The 26,235-nt window shown below is 35.6% G+C and overlaps 2 protein-coding genes across 8 annotated transcripts in view; one reads left to right on the forward strand and one right to left on the reverse strand.

The window, feature by feature from the left end:
* LOC116178881 (cytochrome b5 reductase 4) lies at positions 1-23,942 on the reverse strand. 5 transcript variants are annotated; one of them, XM_031498542.1, is made up of 8 exons: positions 23,703-23,898; positions 10,982-11,127; positions 5,260-5,375; positions 5,053-5,214; positions 4,347-5,004; positions 3,999-4,299; positions 1,099-1,188; positions 1-1,018 (listed from the first exon to the last, which is right to left on the reverse strand). In XM_031498542.1, the coding sequence occupies exons 3-8, from the start codon at positions 5,329-5,331 to the stop codon at positions 784-786; spliced, it is 1,518 nt and encodes a 505-aa protein (XP_031354402.1). In that variant the 5' UTR covers positions 5,332-5,375; positions 10,982-11,127; positions 23,703-23,898; the 3' UTR covers positions 1-783. The 5 variants fall into 5 exon arrangements, 4 of the variants coding, with proteins under 4 accessions (XP_031354402.1, XP_031354386.1, XP_031354393.1 ...); XR_004146909.1 differs by lacking the exon at positions 10,982-11,127 and adding an exon at positions 3,309-3,867 and having other exon boundaries at positions 999-1,018; positions 23,703-23,942; XM_031498526.1 differs by lacking the exon at positions 10,982-11,127 and having other exon boundaries at positions 23,703-23,942.
* Positions 23,899-26,235, forward strand: part of LOC116178915 (fatty-acid amide hydrolase 2) — a 12,485-nt gene continuing 10,148 nt past the window's right edge. The window contains exons 1-3 of one of the 3 annotated variants that reach the window (XM_031498583.1): positions 23,899-24,040; positions 24,087-24,393; positions 24,437-24,786. In XM_031498583.1, the coding sequence (XP_031354443.1) occupies positions 24,592-24,786 (195 nt within the window). In that variant the 5' untranslated portion in view covers positions 23,899-24,040; positions 24,087-24,393; positions 24,437-24,591. Of the gene's footprint in view, positions 24,041-24,086; positions 24,787-26,235 lie in introns of all 3 variants that reach the window. The other 2 variants (XM_031498574.1, XM_031498590.1) reach the window with 2 other exon arrangements.

Genomic DNA, 26,235 nt, shown 5'->3' on the forward strand with positions numbered 1-26,235 from the left:
GAAAACTTATAAAACCACATTTCGCTTTATTGACCAAGATAGTTCTATTACAAAATAGACATTTCCTCATATTAAGAATACGATAGATTTTCAAAATGTTACATATTAATATTTATAACAATAAAAGCAATAGTTGGTTCTTGTGCCACATTAAAGTATGCATACTTAAAAAATTGCTTCCATTGACAATCACAATTTTAGAACCTCCTAAAGACTCCTACGAGATTACACTGATGCACCGTGCTTTACGTAATAGCAGTGAAAATCATTTACTTACATAAATTTTAGTACATCTACACGACAGCTGCTAGTTATGTACATGGCAATAGAAGAACCATCAAACGCACTGTAAAGATTAAAAGCGATTCTTGTCCATTTTATTGCAATTGTGTAAAATCACATTTTTCTGCCTAATTTACATCGCAAGTAGGTAATGCGAAAATGTATGATAAAAATTCGACCTACAAATGCCGGAACAGCCAACTTGTACCATATTTGAGCTGATGTTTTAGCAAAATGTCGAGAAAAAGGGAGGACAAAGGTTATTTCGAAATGTTGAATGTGGATGCTGCGAAAGCTCTATCTGTAGATGCATTTTTAATGAGTATAATCCACGGGTCGAGTCCGGCGCGGCGGTTCGATTGATTCACAAACCAATTCCACCGCTGGTAAGTCCCTAGTTGATCCAAAAATCCCTAATCATAACACCCGTAGCAAGAATTGGCGCAAGAATTTCTCTAACATTGCTAAATTAATCACAATATGTGCAACAACCGTTTCCTGCTATCCTAAAAACACGTGCATTTGTTCACGATTAAAACCTGTACTAGTGAGCAGTGATTGCGCTAAGTGCGAAAATTGTGTTGGTCCACAAATACATGCAAAAATATCACTTTCTTTATACACAGTATTTAATAAATGTTTGTCAATACTATCGCGAAGAAGGTTATTACTGATTTTCCCTTTGTGTCCTGTCCAGTTTGAGTCTGCTTGTGAAAGAATGTGTTCCACTCGAAACCTGCAGACACAAAACAAATTCAATCGGAACGCGCCCATCGCCATCACATTTTTTATTTAGCTTTCATGGGGTATACTTACCTACTATCTTCATTGTGAAGGGTTTCTAACTGATCTTTCAGTAATATATCCTTTTCTGTCTTGTTGAAGAATAAAAGTGTCACATTTTTGCTGTAACAAAATGAAGGGGAGTTATTCAAAGGCGAATTATTATTCCTAATATCGTACGGGAAACTCTTGTGCAGATAAACCGCATTTTTTTAACCGAAACAGCTTTTGTTTTGACATCACCAATGGATATATTTCTTTCAGACGTCTCAATCGCCCTTTGTGAGTACTGTCTTCCGACAATCCGTTCTTGAAGTATAAGGGAATATACCCGATCACATCAAGAGGTCAAGGAGAAGAGCTATGGTTGGTAGAAATTAATTCCTTTTGATAGACAAAACATAGCAACCTATATATTGTACACTGGGTACAGAGTTAGCAATTTGTTTCTACCTACGTTTCATACCTACGTTAATTACAAAATAAAGGAAAATTTCAAACTGTTTACCAAAAATTTGAATGTTTTCAAAAAAATTAACTGTGGCTAGCACAAATACCACCCGCCCACCTGCGCATGCGCGATTCTGCCATTTTATGCCTAAGAATATGCGAGTACAGACGGACCAACAGACAGACAGACCCGACCCGACAGACAGACATCATCGAAATTTTGTTTGATTCGGATTCCTGTTGCTTCAACAACACGTGTGGGTATTTCCGTCTAAACAGTGGAGGGTCATTTTTTACCCCAACGCAATACCTCCCGTACTAAAGTGTGGGTAGTAAAAAGTACAGATTGTTGGTTTTAGATTTATTCATTTTATTTAAGCTTTCGCTTTCGTCCAAACTACTTTAGTGGTGTGCAAGAAAACATTTCGTTTGAAAATGACTTCTACGGTTTCATATTAAACGATATCTTTATAAATGGAAGAAGAAAAATTCACTATTTGAAAAATGTTAAATTGTAAGCTACCTATTAGTCAAGAAAGTAAGGAAAAGGTTGCAACACCTCAGAAAGTGAAAATTTCGATTATACGAGAAAAGATACGATTTTCAGGAAAAAAACTTGACAATGTATTCACTGCGGTCTTTCTACATTTTCATAGCAAGGAATAATAAGGAACAAGGAATTGTAAGAAAAAACTTCAACTACACCAAAAGATTCTAAATGAAGGGAAACTTGTAAGCAAGCAATTTAGAGTTGTGCGAAAAAGTTGTAATCCCTTAAAAGGATATTAACTGACCCTCTTACGTCCTCATGGCCGGGAAAAATCTACAATTTCCAGGATAAACTTTAATGGGTCGAGAGAATCGTTACAAATTCTAGGAAAAAAGTTAGAATTGTACACTAGTAGTTTAAAATTCCAAGTAAAGGGTCTAAAGGGATCTCTTAAAAACAATATTCACTGCAAATATTCTACACTCTCACATTACGGAATGATAGTAACTAGAATTGCTAGAAAAAAGTACAATTGGAATGCCTGTGTTAGGCAGAAAAATGTAATTAAAGACTAAACGATATCATTTTCGGGTCAGAGCCAGAGAGACTAGCAATTTAGCGAATATAATTATGACAATGAGAGGAAAGCAAAATTGATCTAAGATAATGATGGACAAAATTATGGAAATTAAGGTATAAATATGGAAAACAGAACCGATTTGTGGGAAACAGTGAAAGGGGCTAGCAACAGAGCGCAGGATAACCCAGAAAAGGAAGCAAGGCGTAGACAGTTAGGATGGAGATAATGAACATAGAATGCTTGTCATATATATCAGAAGTATGGAAAACAAATAGGGAGATAAGAAAAAAACCAGAGAACTGCAGAAATAAATTATTAGGGTTGGGTGATTTCACAACCCAACGAGTGGAATAAAACGAGACGAAATGATGAATAAGAAGAAGAATTCAAGTAAAGTAACATTAGCGAATGTATGTAGAAACAAACCAAGTACCTAGGTAAGAGCTCCAACTAACTCACAATACAGAACCTTCAGGTCTTCATCAGATTGAAATTAATTTTTCTTTTTAACTGTAATCCAAGATTCACTGGATTACATTTCGTCATCCTGAATCTTTCCAGTAAGCTTTAAATATAAGAAATTATTGAGATGTGTAAGCACGTCGTTCTGATCTGACATTTTGTCAACTTTTTCAACAAGGAAGCCTTTCATGCAGGAGCTTTTGACTGATACATTTCTTCCAAACGTGTCCACATTTCACGCTATCTAAGGCAATTCCTTACCTGATTGAGTTTGCTCGTGTTGACACACAAAATACTATCCGACCGAGCTTTTTGGTCATTACGTATCCACGCTGCCACGTCAGCTGTGTTTTCCGCAGGCAGCTCAGGTTTTACCATACCTCCGCTGACATTCTCACAAACCCTCCATTGTAAGGATAGAATTGAAATTTCAAACCGTTCCTGAGATAGGTACTTCTAATGGTCCACTTAAAAACACCTAACTCTGTATACGTTAAATTGTTTGAAAAGAAGAGGAAGAATAGAAAGAATTCGTGCTTTTTACACGCGTCTCATTATGATGTTCACATCGGACTTGTATCATTTATAACTAGTTTGACATTTTAATTTCGCAGAACCTGGCTCATATTTCAGCAATTGTATAACCACCTAGCAATTCTATCAAAAACACAACCTCGCTGGAAAGATGGTAAAACGAGTTTCCTCGATTTCTGGAAAACTTACCGTCTTCCGTTCTTGATAATCAATTTTTCTTTTCCGATAAAATGTTCTTTTCAACCAAGGCTATCCAAAAAAAATAACAAGCGTACACGTGTACACCCTAAAAATAAACCGAAAGGTAAGCGCACAGTAGCAAATGGCCCTTCAAAATTTAACCGGAAGTTATTTTGGTATTGCATGGTTGCTTTGGATCCTTTCTTAAACATTCGGAATATGCTTTGCGTGACTTACCATCTACGTATTCTCCTCTCCAACAGAAATAAGAGAACCTTCAAAATAGGCGTGATTCCAGTGCCTGCAGCAAGCAGTAGAAACGTTTCTCGATTGTCTAAACTTTTAAGAGAAAAAGATCCTAGCGAATCCGAAATTTCTAGTACATCGCCCTTTTTTCTCCCGCAGATATAGTTACTCAAAATTCCGTTAGAATAGGACTTTACCATTAAACACAGTTTATCGACGCTCAAACTTTGCGAGTTAAACTTAACAAGAACATTGTTTGGAATTGGCGTGTAGCTGCGAGAGATATCTTGATCTGAAACAAATTTCTTTTACGCGCACTTCATTGCCAAGAACACGTACCTTGCACGGTCAAGAACACCCTTACATGCCTACCAATAGGTACGGTTAATTTAGTATCATCACATCTTTCCAATTCAAGAAAAGATGTGTTGTAATTAACTTCTATTTTATTTACAATTCTGTATCTACATCTTTTGTCTGTCACTTTAATAGAGGCCACTTCAGTCGTCTGTCTTAGTGTCCCGTAAGTGTCCCAAATGCCACTTTGCAACTTTTTAAGTTGCATTTCGACTTTACCCGTTTCATAATTGAGCTTTATCTGGCCAGGCCATTTAATTTCCTTAGTAAATCTAATTTCATTAGCGAATACTTGCCCATCGTAAGTTAAACAAACATTCAAATCATTCGTAGAGTTTGAGGATTGTATCTCAATTTTGGCATTAGATAGCGGACCCGTGTAAAATATCAACGTAATATAATCGGTTTTTTGGACCCAATCGAATTTTGGGCATGGGTTTAATTCTTGGGTGGTTTCTTCAATGTTTATCGGCGTAACTTTGTTTGGAAGTATCACTTTGGAGGGAATGTTTTTTTTCTTGTTGGGCGACTCTTGGCTTCCAAATAACAATTGATGAGTATCCACTTCAGGATCCACCGATACCAACCTTCCTAAATAGCATTTTTGTAAAAGGGATTCGTAATTCACCCAGGCATGTACCTAAAAGAAACGATTTTACAAAGGTTTTATCTAAAGTGTGACTGATACCTCATCAAAAAGTGTAGTGGCATCTTTTCCAATTCCTCTCTGTAACTCCTCTGCTCCACCGGGGTGAAATGGTAAGTAATGGGTGACGTTATAAACTTTTCCTCGTATTGCTAGCCATGCATCGTCCAGTTGATTATGTTGAGCCAACTGGTGGGGTGTAACCTAAAATTTCCGTTACATTTTCGAATCGAACTGTTTAGCGCTCACCGATAGTTGTCCTGCTCGAGCTCCAAATCCAGTGAGGTCCTTTCCCGACGATCCCAGTCGGATCCAGTCCATGAGTGAGTGGCCCGGTTGTAGTGCATGTTTGTTTCGGGGGTTTCCTGCAACGAAGTTATTTATTCAACTTCTAAAGCAAAGCACGAAAGTACGTTAACACCACAGAGAGATTTTTCAGTATTCTAAACCTTTAGCCTTGACATAATGAGACTTTTTAAATTGTAATGTCAGTTCAGAGTTTAAGATTTCAAAGGAAAAAACTCTTGATACCTACTCTCGTTGCAACATTGGGACTGTTGATGAGTCCTCTGAGAACTTCCCCTAACGAGGATGCGGTATAAGCAGAAAACTAGTTATTTCAGAAGGTTTTAGTTATTTGAAACTTGTGGGATATGTAACTTTTGAAACGGTTATAACGCGGTTATATAAGCTATAAGACCCATCTTCTTATACATGACTAATTTCAAAATGACTCATAATCAATCATTACATGCTGCAAACTCAATCATTTACTCTCAATATCTCGTAAGCGACGATAAACGGTACCTATATAGAAATTAATATGCATTAAACTACACCTACTCGCATTATAGGAGTTATAGATGGTTATAAGTAACCGTAACATTATAAAAATACTACTCATTGAAACGAATTGATAAATCCTATTTAAGGATGTTTCAACATTAATTATACCAAATGTTTCAATTTATTCCAAAACACAATATGTAACACAAAATTTTAAAAAATCCCTGAAAAAAATAAAAGCTTACAAAGCCTGTTTACCCGTAGAAACCGAGGTAGAAACTTATAATAGGAAGAGAACCTTAACAAAAAGCCTCGCTGTACTACAGTGCTTCATTTTTTAATTCGAGTTTCAACAAAACTTTTTAGTGGGATTTTGAAAAAAATGTAACGCTTATATATTCACTTTGGCTGTTCAGTCAATCGGTCGGCTGCAACCGTTTTTTAAGTATAACTCGAAGCTTTAGCTTTTTTTAAAGTTCTGTTTTCGTTGATGTCGTACTCCGCTATTTCACGTACCGATCGATACGTGCGTCAAGTTCCTTGCGTCGTATCTTATTGGTGCGTTTACATTTACATTCTTATACGCTTTTCGACCGTCGCGTAAACTAACAGCAATAACCTCGTTTTCTCGTTGTCTCCAGTATTTAAGAATTGAAATATTCTCATATTCGAAATTAAAAGATCTTAAGAAGAAGATTCCTCAAATCTTTTTATGCAACTTTTTAGATAGTGTTTAGCGAGATTTATAAGATCTCTAAAACAAACCCGGAAGACTGCCAAAAAAAATTTTACATTTGCAAAAAGGTGTCAAGTAAAACTGCTAAAAATTTACAAAAAATTCTAGTAAAACACCGATTTTTGAAAATAACTGGTCCTAAAAAATTGTTCAATATATCTAGAAGGATTATTACAAATAACCGTTCTCAAACATTTTTCAAATCAAAGAAATTCGTATTATCTATAGGATCTTCAAGAATTTTAACGAATATTGTCAACGTTTCCGAAAAAATCTTGTCTGAATTTTTAACAAAGTAATTTTATACTCCCGGGAAGATTTGTACTAATGTACATAGTTGACATAAAAGAATTTCTAACAAGATGACTCCAAAAACTGAGATTTTTAGCAAAATTTCAAAAAACTCCAACTCGCATTCTAATGTGAATGGTTTGTAGTGTATTTGTGCATTTCTAGAATTTCTCGACAGCTTTTCAAAAATGTTTCATTTCGTGCTTGTTGTGTATTAAATAAGCGATTCCAATTGCTTTAATAAAGTATTTTGGAATTTTTCATGTGAACCCATTTAATTAAGAATCAGTATAACGAGTATAATCCTGAAGGTATATGCTGGCAGGCGTTTGACTCGGATTGGTCTGCCTGAAACATTGGCGGTTTGTGGTTCAAGAGAAGTTCGATTCAGCATTTCATTAGCTGGCACAGGCACAAGCGAAAAACTGAAAAAATCCGAACATTTTGGCATTTTGGACCTATAAAAATTCCATTCACTTTCGAATACTTTCCAGATAAAAATTGGATATCGATTAAATAAAGGTAAAACTAAATCTGAACGCCAACATGAAAAAAAGTAAAACAAAAACGGCGGGAGTTAAGGTTATTGATAGTCCCCAAACTAAATAAAATAGCCTAGATCTAAAGGAGGAAAATGGATTGTTAGCAGAGAAAGAGCGAAAAGCTCGATTCCCGCAAAGTTTGCCGACAATCGTGAACAATCGCTTCCGTTCGGAAATTATCCTTGAAAGTATACAATTTTCCTTAATTTGTGTATCGAAGCCTTCCTGAACCGACTCAATCTTCGCTATTAGAATTGAGGAAAACCCAAGGGATCGAAATGGGGTTGAAAATTTTTCCCTAAAAAGCTCTTCGGAGATTTCCCGTATTAAGCTTTGACGTGGCAATTTCGATTGTGAACGAATGTAGGAGTCCGTCCGTTAATTTTGTGCACGGAAAAGTCGCAAAATCTCTCCCATGAAAAAAAGATGCGCTGCGGAAATCTCAAATGTGGGCACCTAATCTCATCGAGTAGAGAATTTTCCCGATAACACGAAACCGGACGGTGTTCAAAACACAATATTAAGTGCATTAATTAAAAAAGCAAAAGGAAGTCTTGACGGAGACGTATACATCTTTGAACACAGTATCAATTATTAAATGCTTCAAGACTCATTCAGGACTCTAGCTGGAGCTGCAGTGGTAAATAAATATCGAACTTCAATCAAGAAGTACGGACTCCGGCGTGTGTTTCGGTCAGCTTGTAAAAGCGTATTTTCACATTTGCATTAAATTTTGCGCTTTCGATCTAGAGACAAAATAGGCTTCATGATGTTGTTAAAACTGTGTTCCCTTCAGTGCTTTTTGATAACCTGTTGATGTAATTTAAAACTTTTATGACAAGAAAACTGAAGTTAGCATTCTCACCTATAACTGTACTATAAATCGCGGAATGTCTTGCAAATGTCAGAAAATTTTAGACTTCTGAGTTCCGAGACATGATCACTTTAAAACGGTTGAGTTTTGAGAATTTTTACTCTTTTCAAATAGTGGAGACTTAAGACATTTTTCACATCTTTAAGGCATTTGGTACTTTTGATACTTTTGAGGTTTATGACACGTTTTGAACTTGAAATTTTGATCTGTTGTAAGTACAAGTTGTGTGAGCCATCATACTTATTCCTAAAATTCCTTTTAACTCGATTTAAAAGCCCCGTCTTCTACATAAATGGCTTCTAATAACCCATAATCAATGATTAGACACTAGAAACTAAACGATTTTAGTTTCAATATGTCAAGCCACGGTAATTGGGGTTTGTATGCGATGAGTCATAGAGAACTTAGTTTGAACATAGACTAAAAAAACTAATAGTGCAATTAGTCCATGGTTTGAAACTTTAAAAACATTATTTTTCGTTCAAACGGGGAAAAGTGTGTCAGTGTGTGTGGGAGGGAGGGAGAGAGGGTGCGTGTGTGTGTGTGTGTGTTATTCTGTAATTAAGGCATACGCGCATCGTCAAGCGGTACAAACTCATTAATTATTTGCTTAGATGAACCATAGACATAATAGAAACAAGTGGAAAAAGGCAGAAAAGCGAGCTGAAAAAGCACTTTTTTAAAGTAATATAGAAGTAGGTACATAATAACTATTTTCATAAAAGTTAGGAAAATGACACATTACTGGTGAGGAAACATTGAAGTATTCGGCCCCTTGGGGTCGAGTACTTTAATTTCCGAGTCATGTAGTGTCATTTTACTGTCCAGTTTTGTATTAAATTTTACCCGAAATCCTATTTTAATATAAAATTTCAATTTTTATATAGAACTTTTGATTAATGTCAATCTGTCAGTGATGACAGGAGTCATTATAGACGTTTGGAAATGTCAAAAATGCGGCCGATAAAGTGACGGTGCGGCCAGTAAAGTGACGAGCGGTAGGAAACGTAGTCTGCATTGCCTCTGTCATGGAAACTAAAATTTCTTGACAGAAAGTAGGCATGAAAATGAAGGTTTCAGGACGATTTTGGGTAATAGTTATTCACTTATAATTGCACAAGAGGTTTGTATTTTACCGAGTAAATTTGGGTTGTTTAGGTAATGAAAATCTGTTGCCTAGCAATTAGACGAGAAAAACTGTCAACTGATAAAGATGCGACACCGCAGGTGGAGCATTTTTAGGTTGACAGTTTTTCGAGTTCAATTGCTAAAAGGATACAGATTTGAGTTGCAACAACCCAAATTTACTCGGTTTAAATACAAACCTCGAGTGTAATTCGGCAGGACAATTTAACGAACAAGAAATTCACGAAACTAATCAATTATTGACAGACGTCAAACTAGTCATATGGGAAAGGATAATGCGATAATTGGTTCGAAAATGAATAGTGAAAAAACCACTAGTGCATTTGTCGCTGGAAAAGATGCAGGTAACTTTTGCCGCTGTCAAAGTGACAATTGCACTGCGGCTTATGCGATTTTTTATACATGAGTTGAATTGTCAAAATTAATTTCTTTTAGCACCTGGAGGTCACTCATACATTGAGCTTATTTGTATTTCCTATCAATGCGAAGTATGTTTTGCGAATTAACGTGGTTTGGCCTTTTACTTTACAGGATTGTATCGCCTCAAATCAACATTTACTATATCAAACAGTTCCAAGATTGGGCTACTAGTTCAAAAGTTACAGTTCTTTGAATTTTTTTTCGAAATTGGTTTCTAGTCTGTAACTTTTGATTGAGAAGTCTGATTGAAAAAGTACGAATTGATTTGGATTCTACGCACCCAAATTAATAAGAAAAAGTGTTTTCCCGAGAAATTTTGATCTAGTCGATTTTTGGTAAAAGGGAAGGTTATACACTGCCTTTTTTTGAGGCCCGAAAAACAAATTGTCTCAGATCGACCCGGAAAAAAAATTTTCTTATAGGATTGGTTTCTCTGTATAGGGTAAGTCACGCGGCAAATTTAAAACTGTTAAAGCCTTCAAAGATCAAGTTCTAAATTTCATTTCAAAATCATTTGAAGTATTTTTAAGGGCCATTCAGCATTTTAACTTAACATTTTTATATTCACGGTTTCCGCTGAAATTATTTCTTATCCATCCTTTCGGCTAAAAAATTTGGATTTTCGGAGTAGAACTTCAGCTTTAAAAGTTGTATTTACGACCTGTGCTTGAAATTGTTGTTGAAAATTAAATTTAGGGTTTCAAGTTTGAAGAGTCCAAGGTGTTCCAAATTTCAAAATTACAAGTTTCGATTTCGAATCCTAAACAAAATTTTTGGGCACCTCTCCCCATCCAAATTTTAAAACTGTAGATTCAAATTGAAAGGTCATCTTTCAAACTTCGTCTTTGAAATTGTCTTTCAAGATCGCGGTATTTTCTAGATACTTTCGATCTCCAAATTTTAAGACTTTCAATTGGAAACTTGAAACTACACAACTTGTTGGAAATTTTGCTGCAACCCACATAAGGTCTCTGTCTGCATCCAACACTCTTGCTCCAAGGGCTTCAAGTTAAAGCTATGACTAAGGCTCTTCCTAACTTCGTTTATGTCTCCTTTCGAGGTGGCGCCTACAAATTTCAATTTCGAAATTTGAAACATTTGACTTTCAAGTTCAGAACTAAAATTAATAAAAAAATAATAAAAATAATTAATAAACATGCACTACTGCATGCGTACCTTTCCTAACTGAAATTCTGAATTTCTTTCTTTTTATTTTTTGTACGGTAGGTATTCATATCACGCACGGTGGAGAATATAACATTCCCGACATTGTGTGCTCGATGAGGTTACGAAACGATGTGAAGAAGGCAGAATATGTCACCCTGAAAGTACAAATACATGTTTATAACATCCTTTTTTTAATAAGTAAATGATGTTAAAATGCATAGTAAAATACTTATAAAATACTTATTGAGAAATACTTTCATAAAAGAAAAGAATACAAGAAAGGAACCTTTTTTAGTGTAGATTATCTTTTCAGTGAGTTCCCCAGGGGAGCAAAATACATTCTAGCGAACAAGATTCTGGGGGGAAAAGCTTACAGCAATCTTTTAAGATGTGGCGAGGAATAATTTCTGTAAATGTGGTGTTTGCCTTGCCGAACTATCCAAAAGGCCTACCATTCTTTTCAAGACGAATTTGCTTACAATCTTGGGAAAAAAAACAAATTAGTCTATAATTATTATTAATTATGATTACAGAAAACATATAAAAGGTTACTGAGACTATTACAATTAGTGTAGAGCTTGGAAGAGGAAGCCTAATCAAATAGTTCATGTTGTCAACGCGTTAAATACTTACAAAGTTGCAAGTAACTCGATCAGCATTGAAGACTAATTTAATTTATAAGCAAAAGGGGCTTAACAAATTTAGTTAACCTACTTGAACCGTCAGCAATATCCGCTTTATCCTCTTCTGCAATTTTCCAACAACACGAAAGGCACGGCATAAGAATATCTTAAAAATTCGTTTAGCAGGGAAAAACACGAAATGTTGTTTGCGAACCTTCCACAAGATGAAATTTTAACTTAATTTATTCAACACGCAAAACTTAATTTTGAAAAAGGTTCGTCAAAGGTGTTCATGTTACGTCATATCAGACCGACGCCGAGCGCCGCGATGCGTCAACTGCTCAGCGGCTCTCGGATCTACGTATATATAGAGCAAATTTCGCAGCGGTGATAAGGGAGTACGGAAAAGGTAGAACCACAAGTGGTGTATATCTTTTCATAAATACAGATTATTCCAGGGATTAATACTTCAGCAAATCTTTATATGACTCGTATTATCCCAGCTCCAGTCTTCGCTACTGTGCGTTTTGCAGAGATTTCACGTTATCATGAATATGCGAATCAGCTGTAATTAGAAAGACCTGTTCAGAAATTACCCTAACATTTCTGAAGCTCCTATTGTAAATTACTAGTAAAATGGGTCGAGTTTAAAAAATGTTTAACGAAACGTCTTAGTAACCGCCCAGATTATATTTTTGACACGACACAACCGCTGAAATGTATTAATTGCATTAGGTCTGTAATTACTGCAAGAACTAAATCGGCAAAGTTTACTGAGTGTTCATATACATCACAAGTGTAATAAACTGAGAAACACGTTTAGTTTTATAAAAACCGCAAAAAAGGAACATACCATGGATTAAGTTCACATTGTTCGAATTTTGTAAAGACATGAATTTATCATCAACATTGAAATAGTTAGTTTTTTTTTATTAAACGAAATATTTAAAATTGTGTAACAAAGAAAACAATAACTATAACAAATAAATTTCGTACAACCTAGTCCATGTTGAGAAAGTTAGGAAAGTTGAATTAATCATTTGTATGCCAATGGTAGTTGACGGTAATGAATGTAACCAGGCGGCAGATTCTTTCTCCTTTAGTGCCAGTATTCTAGCTGTATCTACTGGGTCCACAACAGATAAAAACAACGAATTGCAATGGAGCACTTAACGAATAAATGCACATTACATGCTGAACTTAAGAACTAGGTAATACAAAAGGTAAAAACTAAAAAACTTAAACTTGATTATTGGTGAAGCGCATGTGAGGTACCTAAGTGCAAATGCAAAGTGCAAAAAGTACCTATCAAACCTATTTTTCAGGTTTTATACCTACTACAGACAGAACTTAATACCTACTGTAAAACGTCGATTTATTAAGAATCGTCATCGACATCAATACCACTTTCTTTCTGTATATGTCTTGGCAATTTATCTTTGAATATAAAACTTTGCAGGATTTCAAGCAATGTATGTAAACAGAATAGAAGAAAATGTCAGCTTTTCAATGGGGTGGCTACTAGGTATTTGTTTTCCCGTAACGTTTTCTGTATATAAGGCTTATCTTTCAGCATGTATGCGATTGGTCTTTATATATACAGGGTGGTGCCCAGCGCGACGCAGCATAGGGATTTTAATGGTAATTTCTTTATAGTTAATTACTTGCTCCCCTAATCATTTTAGAGCAAAAGTCTAAATACGTTTTTTTAGAGTAGATTATATCACGAGTGACACGAGTCAATAATGATAGCTATTATTCTCGAGGAATATTTACGAACTGAGCCGCATCAGCGGCGAGGGAGTAAAATTCCAATAGTATAATAGCCATTATTGCGAGTAATATACTCTATCTACGACTAATTTAATAACTTGAGATTTTATTCATATTAATCCAAATTACACACAAACAATTACACAACGCGCTTGACGTTTACACTATAGTACACGTAGAGCTATTAATCCCTGGTCATTACTCCCTAAGGGAATAATATATTGCATTATACCAAACAAACCATAGGTATAATAGGCACATTATACACGGTGTTTTTTTTTAAGATGGGCCATACGACAATGTAAAGGCGTTGAGTTATTTAAAATGGGCCATAGGGAAATTTACATTGCATCAAATGTTTCAGTCATAGCTTCCTGGCGAATCATCTGCCACAGTACTCTAGAAATTGTTTCTTAATCAACAAATTTATTCAAATCAGATACAAACGCATGACTACAATCGCGGGAATGCTAGGTCATCACATCACATTATAGGACCGTTTTTCATAAATGCAAACTTAACAGGAGACCGTTTCTTGCAGTGATTGGAAGAGGACATAGGGCCGGCGGTGGCTGAAGTTGCTAGGGACAATCAAAAGATTTGGTTCCAAATGGATGGATGTCCTGCACACAGCAGTCGCGATGTGCGCCAATTTTTAAATCACACTTTTTCCAATAAAGTCATAGGTTCTAATTATACACTTGACTGGTCTGCAAGATCTCCGGATCTTTTATTTATTTATTTATTTATTGTCCCTCTTGTTCTAGGCCCTCAACAGGCTTACGCCCAATTACAGAGTGACCCGCATAATGCTTTTTTAGAGGTGCCCCTGCAGAAGGTCTTAAGTTGTTCTATACTACTCCGGTATTTACCTTACGAATTAGGAAAACTGCAGGAAAACCTAATTCGGAGTAGCCGGCAGAATGCTCGAAACTGATCTAAGGAAATTCCCATCTCTGCCACAGATGAAAAATTCACCTCAAACCAGGTTCGAACACCCGACCTCCGGATTTATACCTCAACGCTCTATACGACTGAGCTATAATGCCGGTTTCACCCAATGATTTTTAACGCATTTTTTAAGAATTAAAAAAATGTGCTATTGTTTGCGTTTTGTCCGTCCGTCCGTCCTTCCGGACCCACTTCTACCGAACTACTTCTAGGGGAATAGTCCTAGGGTCCTGGAATTTTCTACAGTAGGTAGCCTATACCTTGAAGGTGTGACAGACGGCCACCATATTTCGCTGTCTAAAAGGCCCCCCCCCCCACGAATTATTTCCTGAGATGCTGTGTTTGAAAGTAAAACGTCCATAGCTTTTACATACGATAACCAATTGATCTCAGATTTTGCATACGCATGCCTTTAATGATGCTAAGTTAAACTTTAGGAAATGGGGGGGGGGGGGGGGGAACACATGTTATACCTAAAGTCACTAAATATAGAAAGTACCGCAATCCATTGGGCTCGCGTGTTAGAGAGAGAACGCATGATTTTTGCCCAAAAATGGCGGAAGTTACCAGATTCTAGTAACTTTAATGTTAGGGATTGTTCCACCTGTTTGGAGATATCTGTATATATTTTTTATAAAACATGACAGTACTATGAAGTTAGGTTATAAAAAATTACAGCTATTCAGATTTTATTTGTCAATTTTTTTAAGTTGGCAGCAAATTTGCCCAAAAATGGCGGATGATTGCGGTACTTTCTATATCTAGTGACTTTAGTTATACCCTTCATGGTATTCTAATGAAAGGTTTCATCGAAATAAATTGGTTTGTACAAACTATAACTTTCCCGTGCGACTCTTTTTCAAGATCAGTGAGCGACGGGGCCTTGCGGGGGGGGGGGGGGGGGGTTAAAAATTATTTTATCTCTCATTGCATTCTAATTAAAGGTCTCAACGAAAGGAACCGTTTTCTACCAACTACTGCCCTTCTTTCTGTCCTTTTATCAAAGTACGAGGTGGAGGGGGAGTGGAACTAGTTTTATCCTTCATGGTACTCTAACGAAAGGTCTCAACGAAAGGAATTGATTTCTAGCAACCATAGTCCTCCTCCTCGACCTCTCATCGTGATCGATAACTTAATAGTAGATGCGACTGTGATGCGATTAAAATCATTAGGGGAGCTAGTAATTGACTACAAAGAAATTAACATTGAAATCCCTATACTGCGTCGCGCTAGGTACCACTATGTATATTAAATATACGGTACAATTGTACACTGTACAGTGTCTACCAAACAATGTGATTGATGCTGAATCCTATCTATCATGTTTGACCGTTCACTATTGTAAACTATTAATTAAATTTCGCGATAGTACGAATTTGATACGATTCGTTCCGTATAATTTAGCTCTCTCTGGAACAATTTACATACGCCAAAAGATAAGAAATAGATACGAGAAGGGGTCTCTTTTAAGCAAATATAATTACATTAGTTAATTAATGTTTTGATACAGTTGTGTAAAAATGTATGCTAGTGACAAGCTCCACAATCGTAAAGATGAAAGAAAAATTACTTCAATTACTCAAGGAAATGGAAGTGAGATCAACCGCAAATACCGCTGAAATTAGTGAAGCGTCCAGAACAAATGCAAAAGAAAAGAAATGGTCGAAAACGAATACAAAAGCAATTTAAGATCAAGTTCATGCTGTAGAGCAGGAAGTGAAGGAGATCTCAACCCCTACTGACCATTAAAACTGGTCTTTTTTCATTTCGATCAGAACCTAAAGGAACACCTACGGTTAAACGAATTCCACCCCCCAATATTGAACTTATGCAATTAAATATTGTCGCAATTTGAAATTACTACATACTGATTACTAGTCTCAATCGTTTATTTAATTAGTTGCTAATGTGCCACAAGTTTGATCATTGTAAACTTAATTAAACGTTCTTCGATATATCTAAATATCTCCACGTGCTGTTTATTCAATAACCATTATTATTGTCCTTTTTTTTAGTTATCTCTCTGTGAAGTATCCAACTAATTTCTAAACACGCTCGTTTGCGTGTGTAATTTATAATTAAGTTTCCGTTTTACAAACGAAGCGGGGGCGGAGAAGAAAAATGGAATATTTGCTTAAGATAATTAATTTGGTAGTACCATTGAATAAAAACACTTTTTATTCAATGGTAGTACCTAGATCGTTATATGCAGGGGACCGTCGCTTGGCCGTACCTATCTGATGGAACCATTTTCTTGTTTTAAGTAAAATGTAATAACGGGCGATCAAAAATGGGTTGCTTTCGAGTCGCCTTTGGAAGTTCAAGTTAAGTACGATTTCCCATGTAAACAAAAGTCCCAAAGGTGACTCGACAGCAACTCATTTTTGATCGCATAGTATATTATATATACAGTGTGGCAAGTTGAATGTTGATGACGGGACAGGAAAAAAACAGGGGAAATACATTTTCGGCAATTCCTGCTCCCCATTTGGACGTAATGAAAAAATAAAAACTCCCTCAGATAGATAATTATTAAAATCGGCATTAGATTAGCGGTGCTTTAAGCCCTTTTTTAAAAGTTAAGTTAATAAATCCAAAAAGTTGGTAAAATATTGGTTGGCCATGATTTATCTACTGCATTTGTTACCTCATTTTTTGATTTAAATTAACCGTCATCTCTAATAAACGTGTAGGTAAATAAATATAGAAAACGAGCTCCTGGGTACCTACGGGTATAGCATGTGGAAATGCAAATTTTGAAATTGACGTTAAATTTGCTTTAAAATCAAGTGGCTATGTATCAAATTTCCGAGCAAATTTCATTTAAATCCCTCCGTAAATAAGAAAGTTGGCACTGCGCAGGCGAAAAACCACATTTTGAAACTGGCGTTAAATTTTCTTTTATTCCAAATGGCTATGAATCAAATTTCATTTAAATACCTTCATAAATAAGAAAGCTCCTAAGAAAGTTAGCAATTCGGTTTATAACGAGATGCGAAGAGGGCGCTGTGGAATGCTGATCGATTAGGCTCAACTTTTGGCATTGCGCATATTGAATTTCATGCAGTTCGGTTCATAACTAACGGAGATGTCAAAAGGGCTTTCTTTATTTTTTGACCTACATTGCCAATTCACGAATTCCGATCTACAAATTTGATAAAAGATCCACTTGCAAAATTTCATCGTAATCGGTCCATTCGTTTACGAGATATCGTGCTAAAGGACGGACAGGCAGGCAGACGGAAAAATTTATTGTAGTAGGTACCTAGTCAGTGCGACACGTCACTCCATATGTAATCAGTTTTTACCAATTTTTAGGATTTTTAATTAGGTACCTAATTCTTATGTGCTGCAAGATTTTTAAGAATCTTCAGAATATGCATAACCTTATGCACATAAATAGTTTTAACAATCAACAGTTGAACTAATTCGAGTGAGAGAAGTTAATAGTGGGAAGAACTACGAGGTAATGACCAGGCAGCTTGCCACATTTATCAAATAGGGGTGCATTGACATTTCACTTTTTCCTCGACTTTTTCATTATAAAGGACCACCATAAAAAAATATCGTTCTTACAAAAGTCTAAATGACGTTAAAAATTCGGATAACCTAGGTCCTAGTGAATCCGCAGCGTCCCAAGAATCGTCGATTTAAACTAAAGGAGCTCACGGGTTTAAAAAACCTGTAGAATTCGACGATCACTATGAATCAGGCTATGAATTGGAAACAGTCTAATATACGAAAGGGTCTGAAGACTAAAATATTTGAAGAAGTCTCAAAGATGCGGAGGAATTTGACGAATCTGAAAAACCCAAAGAAGGACTTATTTTGCAAAAAGGGATCAAAAGGTGCGAATATGCACAAGCCATATGTGTTATTTTTAACGGGAATACATTGCTTACTGCTTTAAAGCATGGAAAAAGACACTGGAGCGGAGGAAAATATAGAAAACTTTGCTATTTTTGTTACTGTATGTTTACTCTGTAGTGAAGGGGTCATTTGTTTTATGTGGAAGGATCTCCATTCTGGCATTCCCAAATCTACAATTTAATTGAACACTAACATGTTTTAAATGTGTAAGTTGGGTTGTTGTTAGAATCTCATCTCTCCTGAGTCCTGACGGAATATTAACCCACGAAAGTATGTGTTGTGTATGTTGAGGTTGCACACTATTAGCATTGAATATACAACTCCTCTGGATATTCAATGCTATTAGTTAACTTCACATGTCTTTAGTTTAGTGAACTTTAATCTTAACGCACAAGATCAGCGAATTTATTATTATTATCGAAAATTAATATCCAAAGTGAAAATAAATGAGTAACTAACTAAACATAATAATTGACAATCCTTTTTTTTTCAGTAACAGCGCGCTAAATTTTTCGACTTAATTCCATTATAAATTGAGAACATAATAGCATTGAATAGGGGTATTGGTATTAGTCATAATAGTATGTACAGTGGGTGCACTTAAGTTGATATATAGCATAGGTATGGGAAACTAAACCTAAATTTTAGCACATGTCGCCATTTTATCATCCAAAGTTTTCTGAGAGTACAGACAGACCGATCGATATCTTCGAGATTTTGGTTGATTCGGATTTCTTGTGCTTCAAAACGTGTATTTCCGTAAAGGGAGTGGGGGGGGGGGTCATTTTTTACCCCACTGCAATACCTCCCTTACAAACGTGCGGGTTTGTTATTATCAGAAATTTGATTATATTTAAGTTGCCAAGTGGCAAGGTGGAAAGTTGACGGCGGGACATAGGAAAATACAGTTTCGGCAATTCCTGCTCCCTATTTCATCCTACCGGAAAAATAAAAACATCCTCGGATAGATAATTAAAATATCCATCGGATGACTTAAAAATACGCAACTGTGAGGTCTCATGCAAGCCTAAAAATTAAGTACCTATGGAAAAACAAAAAAATCCAAAGAATTTCAAGAATGTTATGGATGAATCTGAAGAATTAGAAAAGTCGGATGATTCGAAGAAAAGACACTTGAAGAACCCAAAGTACCAAACAGAACTCGAATAAGAATTCAAAGGAAAGTCTCAGTAATTTACAGGGCACGATAAGTCCAAATAATCCGTGGAAAACGAAAAATTAGGATTGAGTTCGGAGAAACGTATCACTATGAGTTGTTCGGATTCTTTGGTTCGTGAAACAAGTCAGATCCTTAACATTCTTCATTTTCGAATTCTTCTGATTCTTTATTCTTCAGTTTGTTAAGAGTCTTTCGCATTTTCCAATTCTTCCTGATGTCAGAAACAAATCTATAAGCGCTGCTTAATACCTATAATAAAAATGATTACTATTAGTCTTTAGCGGTAATATAATAGTTTTAGTAAACACAACTTTGAAAGGCGAAGTTCATATTATATGTATCATGTTCATAAGGATAGGTAATTAAATTGTGAGATCATACGGACGGAGGCTACTAAGAGGATTAAAAGTAATACTCGCACATTTTTAGTTTCCAGAAGTAGGTTAAATGAGTGAGTAGGTACTCCTTCATTTAATTTCTCCTGGTAAACTCATTTATTAAGAAGGATATTATACCATCTTTTTTTAATTTCTTTGGAGGCCCCTTGTAGTAGAGTAAAACAAATTTCACTAATTATTATTCGTGTATTTTAAAACAAAATTTATGGGTAGAAGAGGCAGAATTCATTCATCCATTTCATTTATTTCTAACTTCAGGACGGCTCTTAAATTAATTTACCGTGGCTCGTTAACGCGAGCTATTTTGATAGCGATAAACCTCCCTAACCAACATATAACGACTACAAAACAAGTTGTAATGCGTGACTTCTAAGTCAGGAAGCACTTCTACAACCATTACAACTCCCAGCAATTATATGTTCCTTGTGTCTAGATAATAAAAAGCTTTATATGAAACGAAAGTTGTGGCCGTTTTCTACTTTTTCATTAGTGCTAATGGACATTTGGTTCACAATACGAAAAACTGTGCTGCACCTTCCTACAAAGAGAATAATTATTTCATCAATTCAAAAAATATCATCGTAAATGTATGTGACTTTATAGAGATGTATGCCACCTGTACTGGTATCTAACAAATCAAATTAAACTAAACCTGGAATGAAACTGGAATGTATAGGATATCGATGAAGATAGCAATTGTTTGGGGAGGTTTAACATTGGGATTACTGCAACCGGAGCGAAAACGGTCATTCAAAGTAGGCTATCCCAGATTTGAGGCTTGAGGGAACATGCGCTTAATTATACAAGCAAAGCTCATGTAAAATTCGCAACGCTCAAAATTAATTTTACGGCAGAAAAAGAAATATTGTTATCGAGAAAATATGTAAATACAAGTTACAAGTAAGTACAAAGTTATAGCGGAGTTATTTCACTAACCTCTCCATTGAAATTCCTGTCTAAAGGTTTTAGTTGGAGGGCAGAAACTGATCATAAAAATGCTTTGCAACCGCCTTTTATAATCGTGTAATACGAAATGCGAAATCTTAAACTTGTGCACGAGTTGCAATAAGATTCACGGGATGAAATCAATCCCTAAAGTGTTTCTAAGGTGCAGTGGAAAAGAATCTTCACATTTGAGTATAAAAGCACTTAATCCAATGCGAAACGATAGTGTGAGGTCGTATCGATTTGCAATGAAATTCACGGAATTAAGTCAACCCCTAAAGTGTTTAAAAATTCATCACTAAGGTCTGCATTGGAGGAGAACGCATAACTATAAAATTATTTACTCCAACGCGCAATCACTGTGGGCTCTCATCGACTTGCAAGGGGATTAAAGGAATGAAATCAACCCCTAAAGCGGTTACTGTTTCATCAGAAGAGCATCTGGAATTACATTTGAATATGTATTCAGCTAATTTCACACCATATACATTAAAAATTAAGCTCTAGTCGAATCTTGTTTGTGAGTATTTCTAGATTATCATCAGGGAATGCGTAGTAGATTGTTTACAAGTAAAGAAAAGTGACAGTTTTGCAGCGAGTGAAAATAGTTGCCATTTCCTTTTATATCGAAAATAACACCACTTGAACATTTTCCATCCTTAAATTTGAATCCAAATATCGTAAATGTAGTTTTTTCCAGAGATTTTCGTCAATAAAACATCAGATCTCAGATTTATCATTCAGAAAGATTTTAATATTGAGATCAGAAAGTACCAAAAGTCTTGTTCTGGTCTAGTTTTGAAGATACTCGATATTCCCCACAATTTAAATGAATCCCTAATATTAAATTCAATTGCAATGCATTCATCTCACTATATGAAACGCGATTTATTATTGGTTGAAACGAAACATTTTGGTTATGGTGTATACTGATACTCTCAATAATTAAGATACGTAGGTACTTGTTCATAAGCATTAACGAGCATTTTTTGCCTTTGAAGTTGAAGATACTGATGTAATGAAATGCATTTGATATTCTAATGTGTGATATTCTACGTGGTAGGTAAAGAAATGTCAATGTGCCGGAAAACTACAGAATCGCTTTCTAACTTAATTTGTTTTTATACAATATTTTAATTTTACAATGTTTTGTGTAAATTGATATATCTATTATATTAATAAACCATTTTTGTATTATGATCAGCTTTTAATTTCAGATATGACGTATTCGGTATAGATACCTCTAGATCTAATATAATTTGAAATAGTATATTAAGTATGGAGAACGGTAAGGGATTTTTACCGTTCGAAGACAATTGTTTGGAGGAGGAGCGAAGCGACGACTCCAATTATTGTCTGAGAACGGTAACCCTTAACGTTCGACGTGCTTATAACATTTTTTGCGCGATCGAGATTAAAATTATAAATATGCACTAAATTAACGAGCAAAATAAATCGAAATGATCGAAGTGGTATGGTGTACATCACTAGGTATAACCAGTCAAAATTGAAATTAATAATTTCATAAAATTGTGCATGTGCCGATGTAGTTTGCTAGCTTTGCACTTCCTTTATGACTTTATGAGCGAGGTATTCCCCGGTGGCCGAATGGTATGTCGAAGATTCTTTACAGAACAAAATTGTAATTGGAATGTGTTAAGAAAAACGAAAGCGCATCTTCAAACACATTGATCTCTATTGCTTCAGGTTTAAATGAAGAACGTGTTCTTTCTATAGGAAACAACAGCACAAATTGTGGGTTTAATGTAACAATAATTAAAGACTAAATGTTATGTAAGACTGTTGATTTTGAACTGATTGTTTTTAAAAAGGCTTCGGTAAGTATTTTTGCTGTTCTGTTTATAGATCGGTAAGTAATTTTGGCGTCGTCGTAATCATAGCAACTGGTAAATTCTACGTACTGTCATGGAAACACACATGGTAAATAGTCAGAAATGACCAATCGCGCAAAAAATAAACTTTGGCATGTTAGAATTTCCAAATTAAATATGGGTCACGGCATAGAGGAAATACAATTTTCTTTATGATCACGGTATGAAGTGAAATACAAAAATTGGTAAATTATATACGTACAAAAGTCTATTTTGCTTTTATCCCTTTTATATAACTTTGTATTCGCTGTATCTTACTAAAACACCCTTTTAGGGTCAAGTGCTTTAATATTTACTGTATGATGTCTCTTATTAGGCGGTAATAAACAGGTTAGTGCACATTAAATAAATAGTTCATTAGTCCTACAAACAAACAGTCACACTCTTGAATAATAATATTTTTTAATGAAAAAAATCTTACTAACAAATATATTACTAAACATAAAAAGGCAGTAGGTAGGTATAGGAATATTTCAACTGATCATATTATAGTTTAGTTCCCAATAAATAGTTCAATTCCGAGTTCAATTCATATGGCTTATAAACAAAGGATCATACCTAAGTAATAATGTTATTGCAATATGAAAGACCATATTACGATTACCGATAAATACATTGTTACTAATGCTAAAAAGCGAATCGATGTAAGGGAGTTGAGAACGGTTGTAATATACGGGGTTTCTACCTGTAATGTGGTCAGGTGTCAGGTCATCTTATTTAATTTGTAGTATTAAAGAATAAAGACCATGCTGAACGCTGTCCCGAAACTAAATAGGTAGTGAACGACCGTACCGTAAGAGTCCTTTGATTAGGGTGAGCGCATGAATATCTACAACTTCTCAAGTTTTTTACATTCTTGGCTTAGTGGCTTTTAATTTTTTATTTACCTAAGAAATAAAACATAGCTATTATCCAAGAATACTTAATAAATTATTAGTTACTCTTTGCTGTTGCCATTGCTTTTTTTTATACAGGTCGGAATGAAATCGTAAAGACCACGCAACCCATATAACAGCATTGAATCTCGTCTAGACGAGAATTTCTCGACAAATTCATACTACAAGGGATCCATAAATAATTCTAGAAAAATTAACTTACCGGTCGCGGATCCTGTCGCAACAGCAGCGACACCAGCGGCAAGTTTGCCAACCTCCTGCAAAACCGGCGGGACAAGGCCTCTACTTGCACTCGTTTTAGAGATGCGTATAGGCGATAAATGTTTTATTAATTTTTTAGGTGCATTAAAACTTGAGTCACTCATTTTGCAACATTTTCGGCAAATACGTGCGGGATACTGACAACGTGCGCGCGTCCCAAAATTTACAACACGCATGCGTGTGCCACAAATCAATTGGATTTCCTTTTAGATGACAAATTAACGTCTACTTTGCACATAATTTGTGTTATAAATACGAAACGGATCCAACAGTTTTGCAGTAAGTGGGTTTATAATGATGGATATTCGATAAATTTAGTGATTAGGTGTGGCACATTCTTGAAATAGTTGTGGTAGAAACCAAGAGATGTCCGTAAGTTTTCGGAACCAGATAAACAGATAAGAAAGGCATCCACTGGACTGCGCTCTACAGAAATCGTTTGTACTTTGTACACTCAGCGGAACAGTTTTCGATAATAGCAAGGCATGCTAACGATGTGTTTCGGTTTTGTCAAAATGTCAATTCCAAATTGGCAGAAAGTCAAATAGTGACTTTTCTCTATCGCTGAAAGTAGCAAACGCATTTCAGAAGGTAAAAAAGTGTCTGATAAACGTTATAGCAATAAGAGATAGGTATGTATTTCTGTCTCATTTTTGCCACCACCACCAAATGAAGTCGGCAACTTAATTAGAAATGGAATTATGGCATGGAGAGACGACGCTTGGAGTTTCAGTAATAATCTCCGACGGTATCAAACATCACATCATATCGTACGTCTTCGGCACACGCAAAAGTAGTAATTAGTGACAACGCGTTGATAATTAACAAAAATGAGCGGGAGTAAAAAACTAATGAAGCAGTACATTAAAGCGACCCTAAATATACTCCACCGTTTCATTGAACTGGTGGCGAGATTCATTTTTAAGTTAACTTATGGGACCACCGGACAAAAAATGCCCCCTATTAAGGATCTTATTTTATTGGAATCGGTCACATCCGTTGCGTATAAAATTAGAACAAGAAAAGTGAGTAAATTTTTTCTTTAATTTTTGAAACTAAGAAATTTGCTAAGCATTCCTTCTGCTCTTCTGCATGACCAGAAATAAACAAGCTCAACTTATTATTTCATTAGGTTTTCTGCACACCTACAAATTTGACAAAAGAAAGAAGGAAGCTATTCCGATGTGTAAAACGTAATTTAGACGTGTTATGCCTCGATCCCACCAAAAGGTAAAGGCAACAGAAGTATTTCCATTATTGATTGATTGGAATTTCGTAATTAAAAGAGGGAGAGCTAGAAATTTGCATATATCCTTGTTTTCACAGTGTATAAAAATGGACCGGAAAGTCTCGTGATATCGTGTTTTGTATTCAAGTAGGTATTCAAAGGTTGCTAAAATATGCTGTTAGCAAATACATTTACGCACAAAAGAATGTTTTACGGAATCGGTTGTAGTTGGGAACTACGTCCCCAAAGGTCCCGGTTTTTTCTCCTTTTCTCAACCGCAACGTATGAGGATGAGATTTAAAAAAATTATCTACGATTTTTCAATATAAAATTTCGTACATGTTCCCAAAATTCCTACTGCAAGATATAATTTTGCACTTCGCGTGGATCAGCGTCGGGAGTACAATCAAGGTTTTCGAACTGGTAAACATTTTAAGTTCACTGTCGTACCATTGAATAATTATTATTCAATGGTCGTATGCTACAGCTACGCACTACATAATTTTTTGCGCGCGTTCAGGTGCTCATACAGTAAATTTAAAAATTAGTCCTAGCCAAGAGTGGCCAACGGGCCTCCATTTTGCTACAAAAGAGTATTATTACAGATTGTTTCGTACATTTACATAAAATTGTGGTGTAAGGAAAAAAAGTTCCATGGGCAACATGTGAAAAAAGGACAAATGCACTATGTCGAACAAAAGAAAGGGATCAAGTGTAGGTAATTCCTTCTGCACATTAGGTACATTTTTACCACCCGCACGTTAGTAACGGGGTATTGCATTGCGGGGTAAAAAATTACTCACAACTTTTTGACTAAACGACTGAACCGATTGAGAGAATTGACTTCGACCATTGATTATTTGATTATATACTACTTCTACGAATTAATGAATTCCTAATTTCTCAAAACGCGTCTCCTTTGGCCACGAATGTACCTTCTTAAACGAATTGGTGGACAAACACAAGTGGGTACTAGTATAACGAAAGTTCATACTTGTTTCGAAAAAATCGGGTCCAATTGCGGTTGATCAATGTTCATCGAGAGAAATGTAACCGGGTAAGTAATATCAGATCCTACTGGAGAAAATAATAAACACCCTACCACTTCGATCATTTCGATTTAGTGCATATTTATATAATATGGTTGTATATTTTTAATTTCGATCGCGCAAAAAATGTTATAAGCAGGGTTACCGTTCTCAGACAATAATTGGCTCATTACATTTTATGGTGAGATCTTGGATTT

Source organism: Photinus pyralis, unplaced genomic scaffold, assembly GCF_008802855.1.
Source record: "Photinus pyralis isolate 1611_PpyrPB1 unplaced genomic scaffold, Ppyr1.3 Ppyr1.4_LG1, whole genome shotgun sequence".
NCBI classification, from domain to species: domain Eukaryota; kingdom Metazoa; phylum Arthropoda; class Insecta; order Coleoptera; family Lampyridae; genus Photinus; species Photinus pyralis.

Excerpts from the sequence above, each read along its gene's own strand:
- LOC116178881 (XM_031498526.1), bottom strand. The coding sequence starts at position 23,937 with ATGCGTGTTGTAAATTTTGGGACGCGCGCACGTTGTCAGTATCCCGCA. Across the intron at positions 5,005-5,052 it reads CCACTACACTTTTTGATGAG|GTACATGCCTGGGTGAATTA; the intron begins GTATCAGTCACA and ends CGTTTCTTTTAG. Across the intron at positions 1,019-1,098 it reads CTTCACAATGAAGATAGTAG|GTTTCGAGTGGAACACATTC; the intron begins GTAAGTATACCC and ends TTGTGTCTGCAG.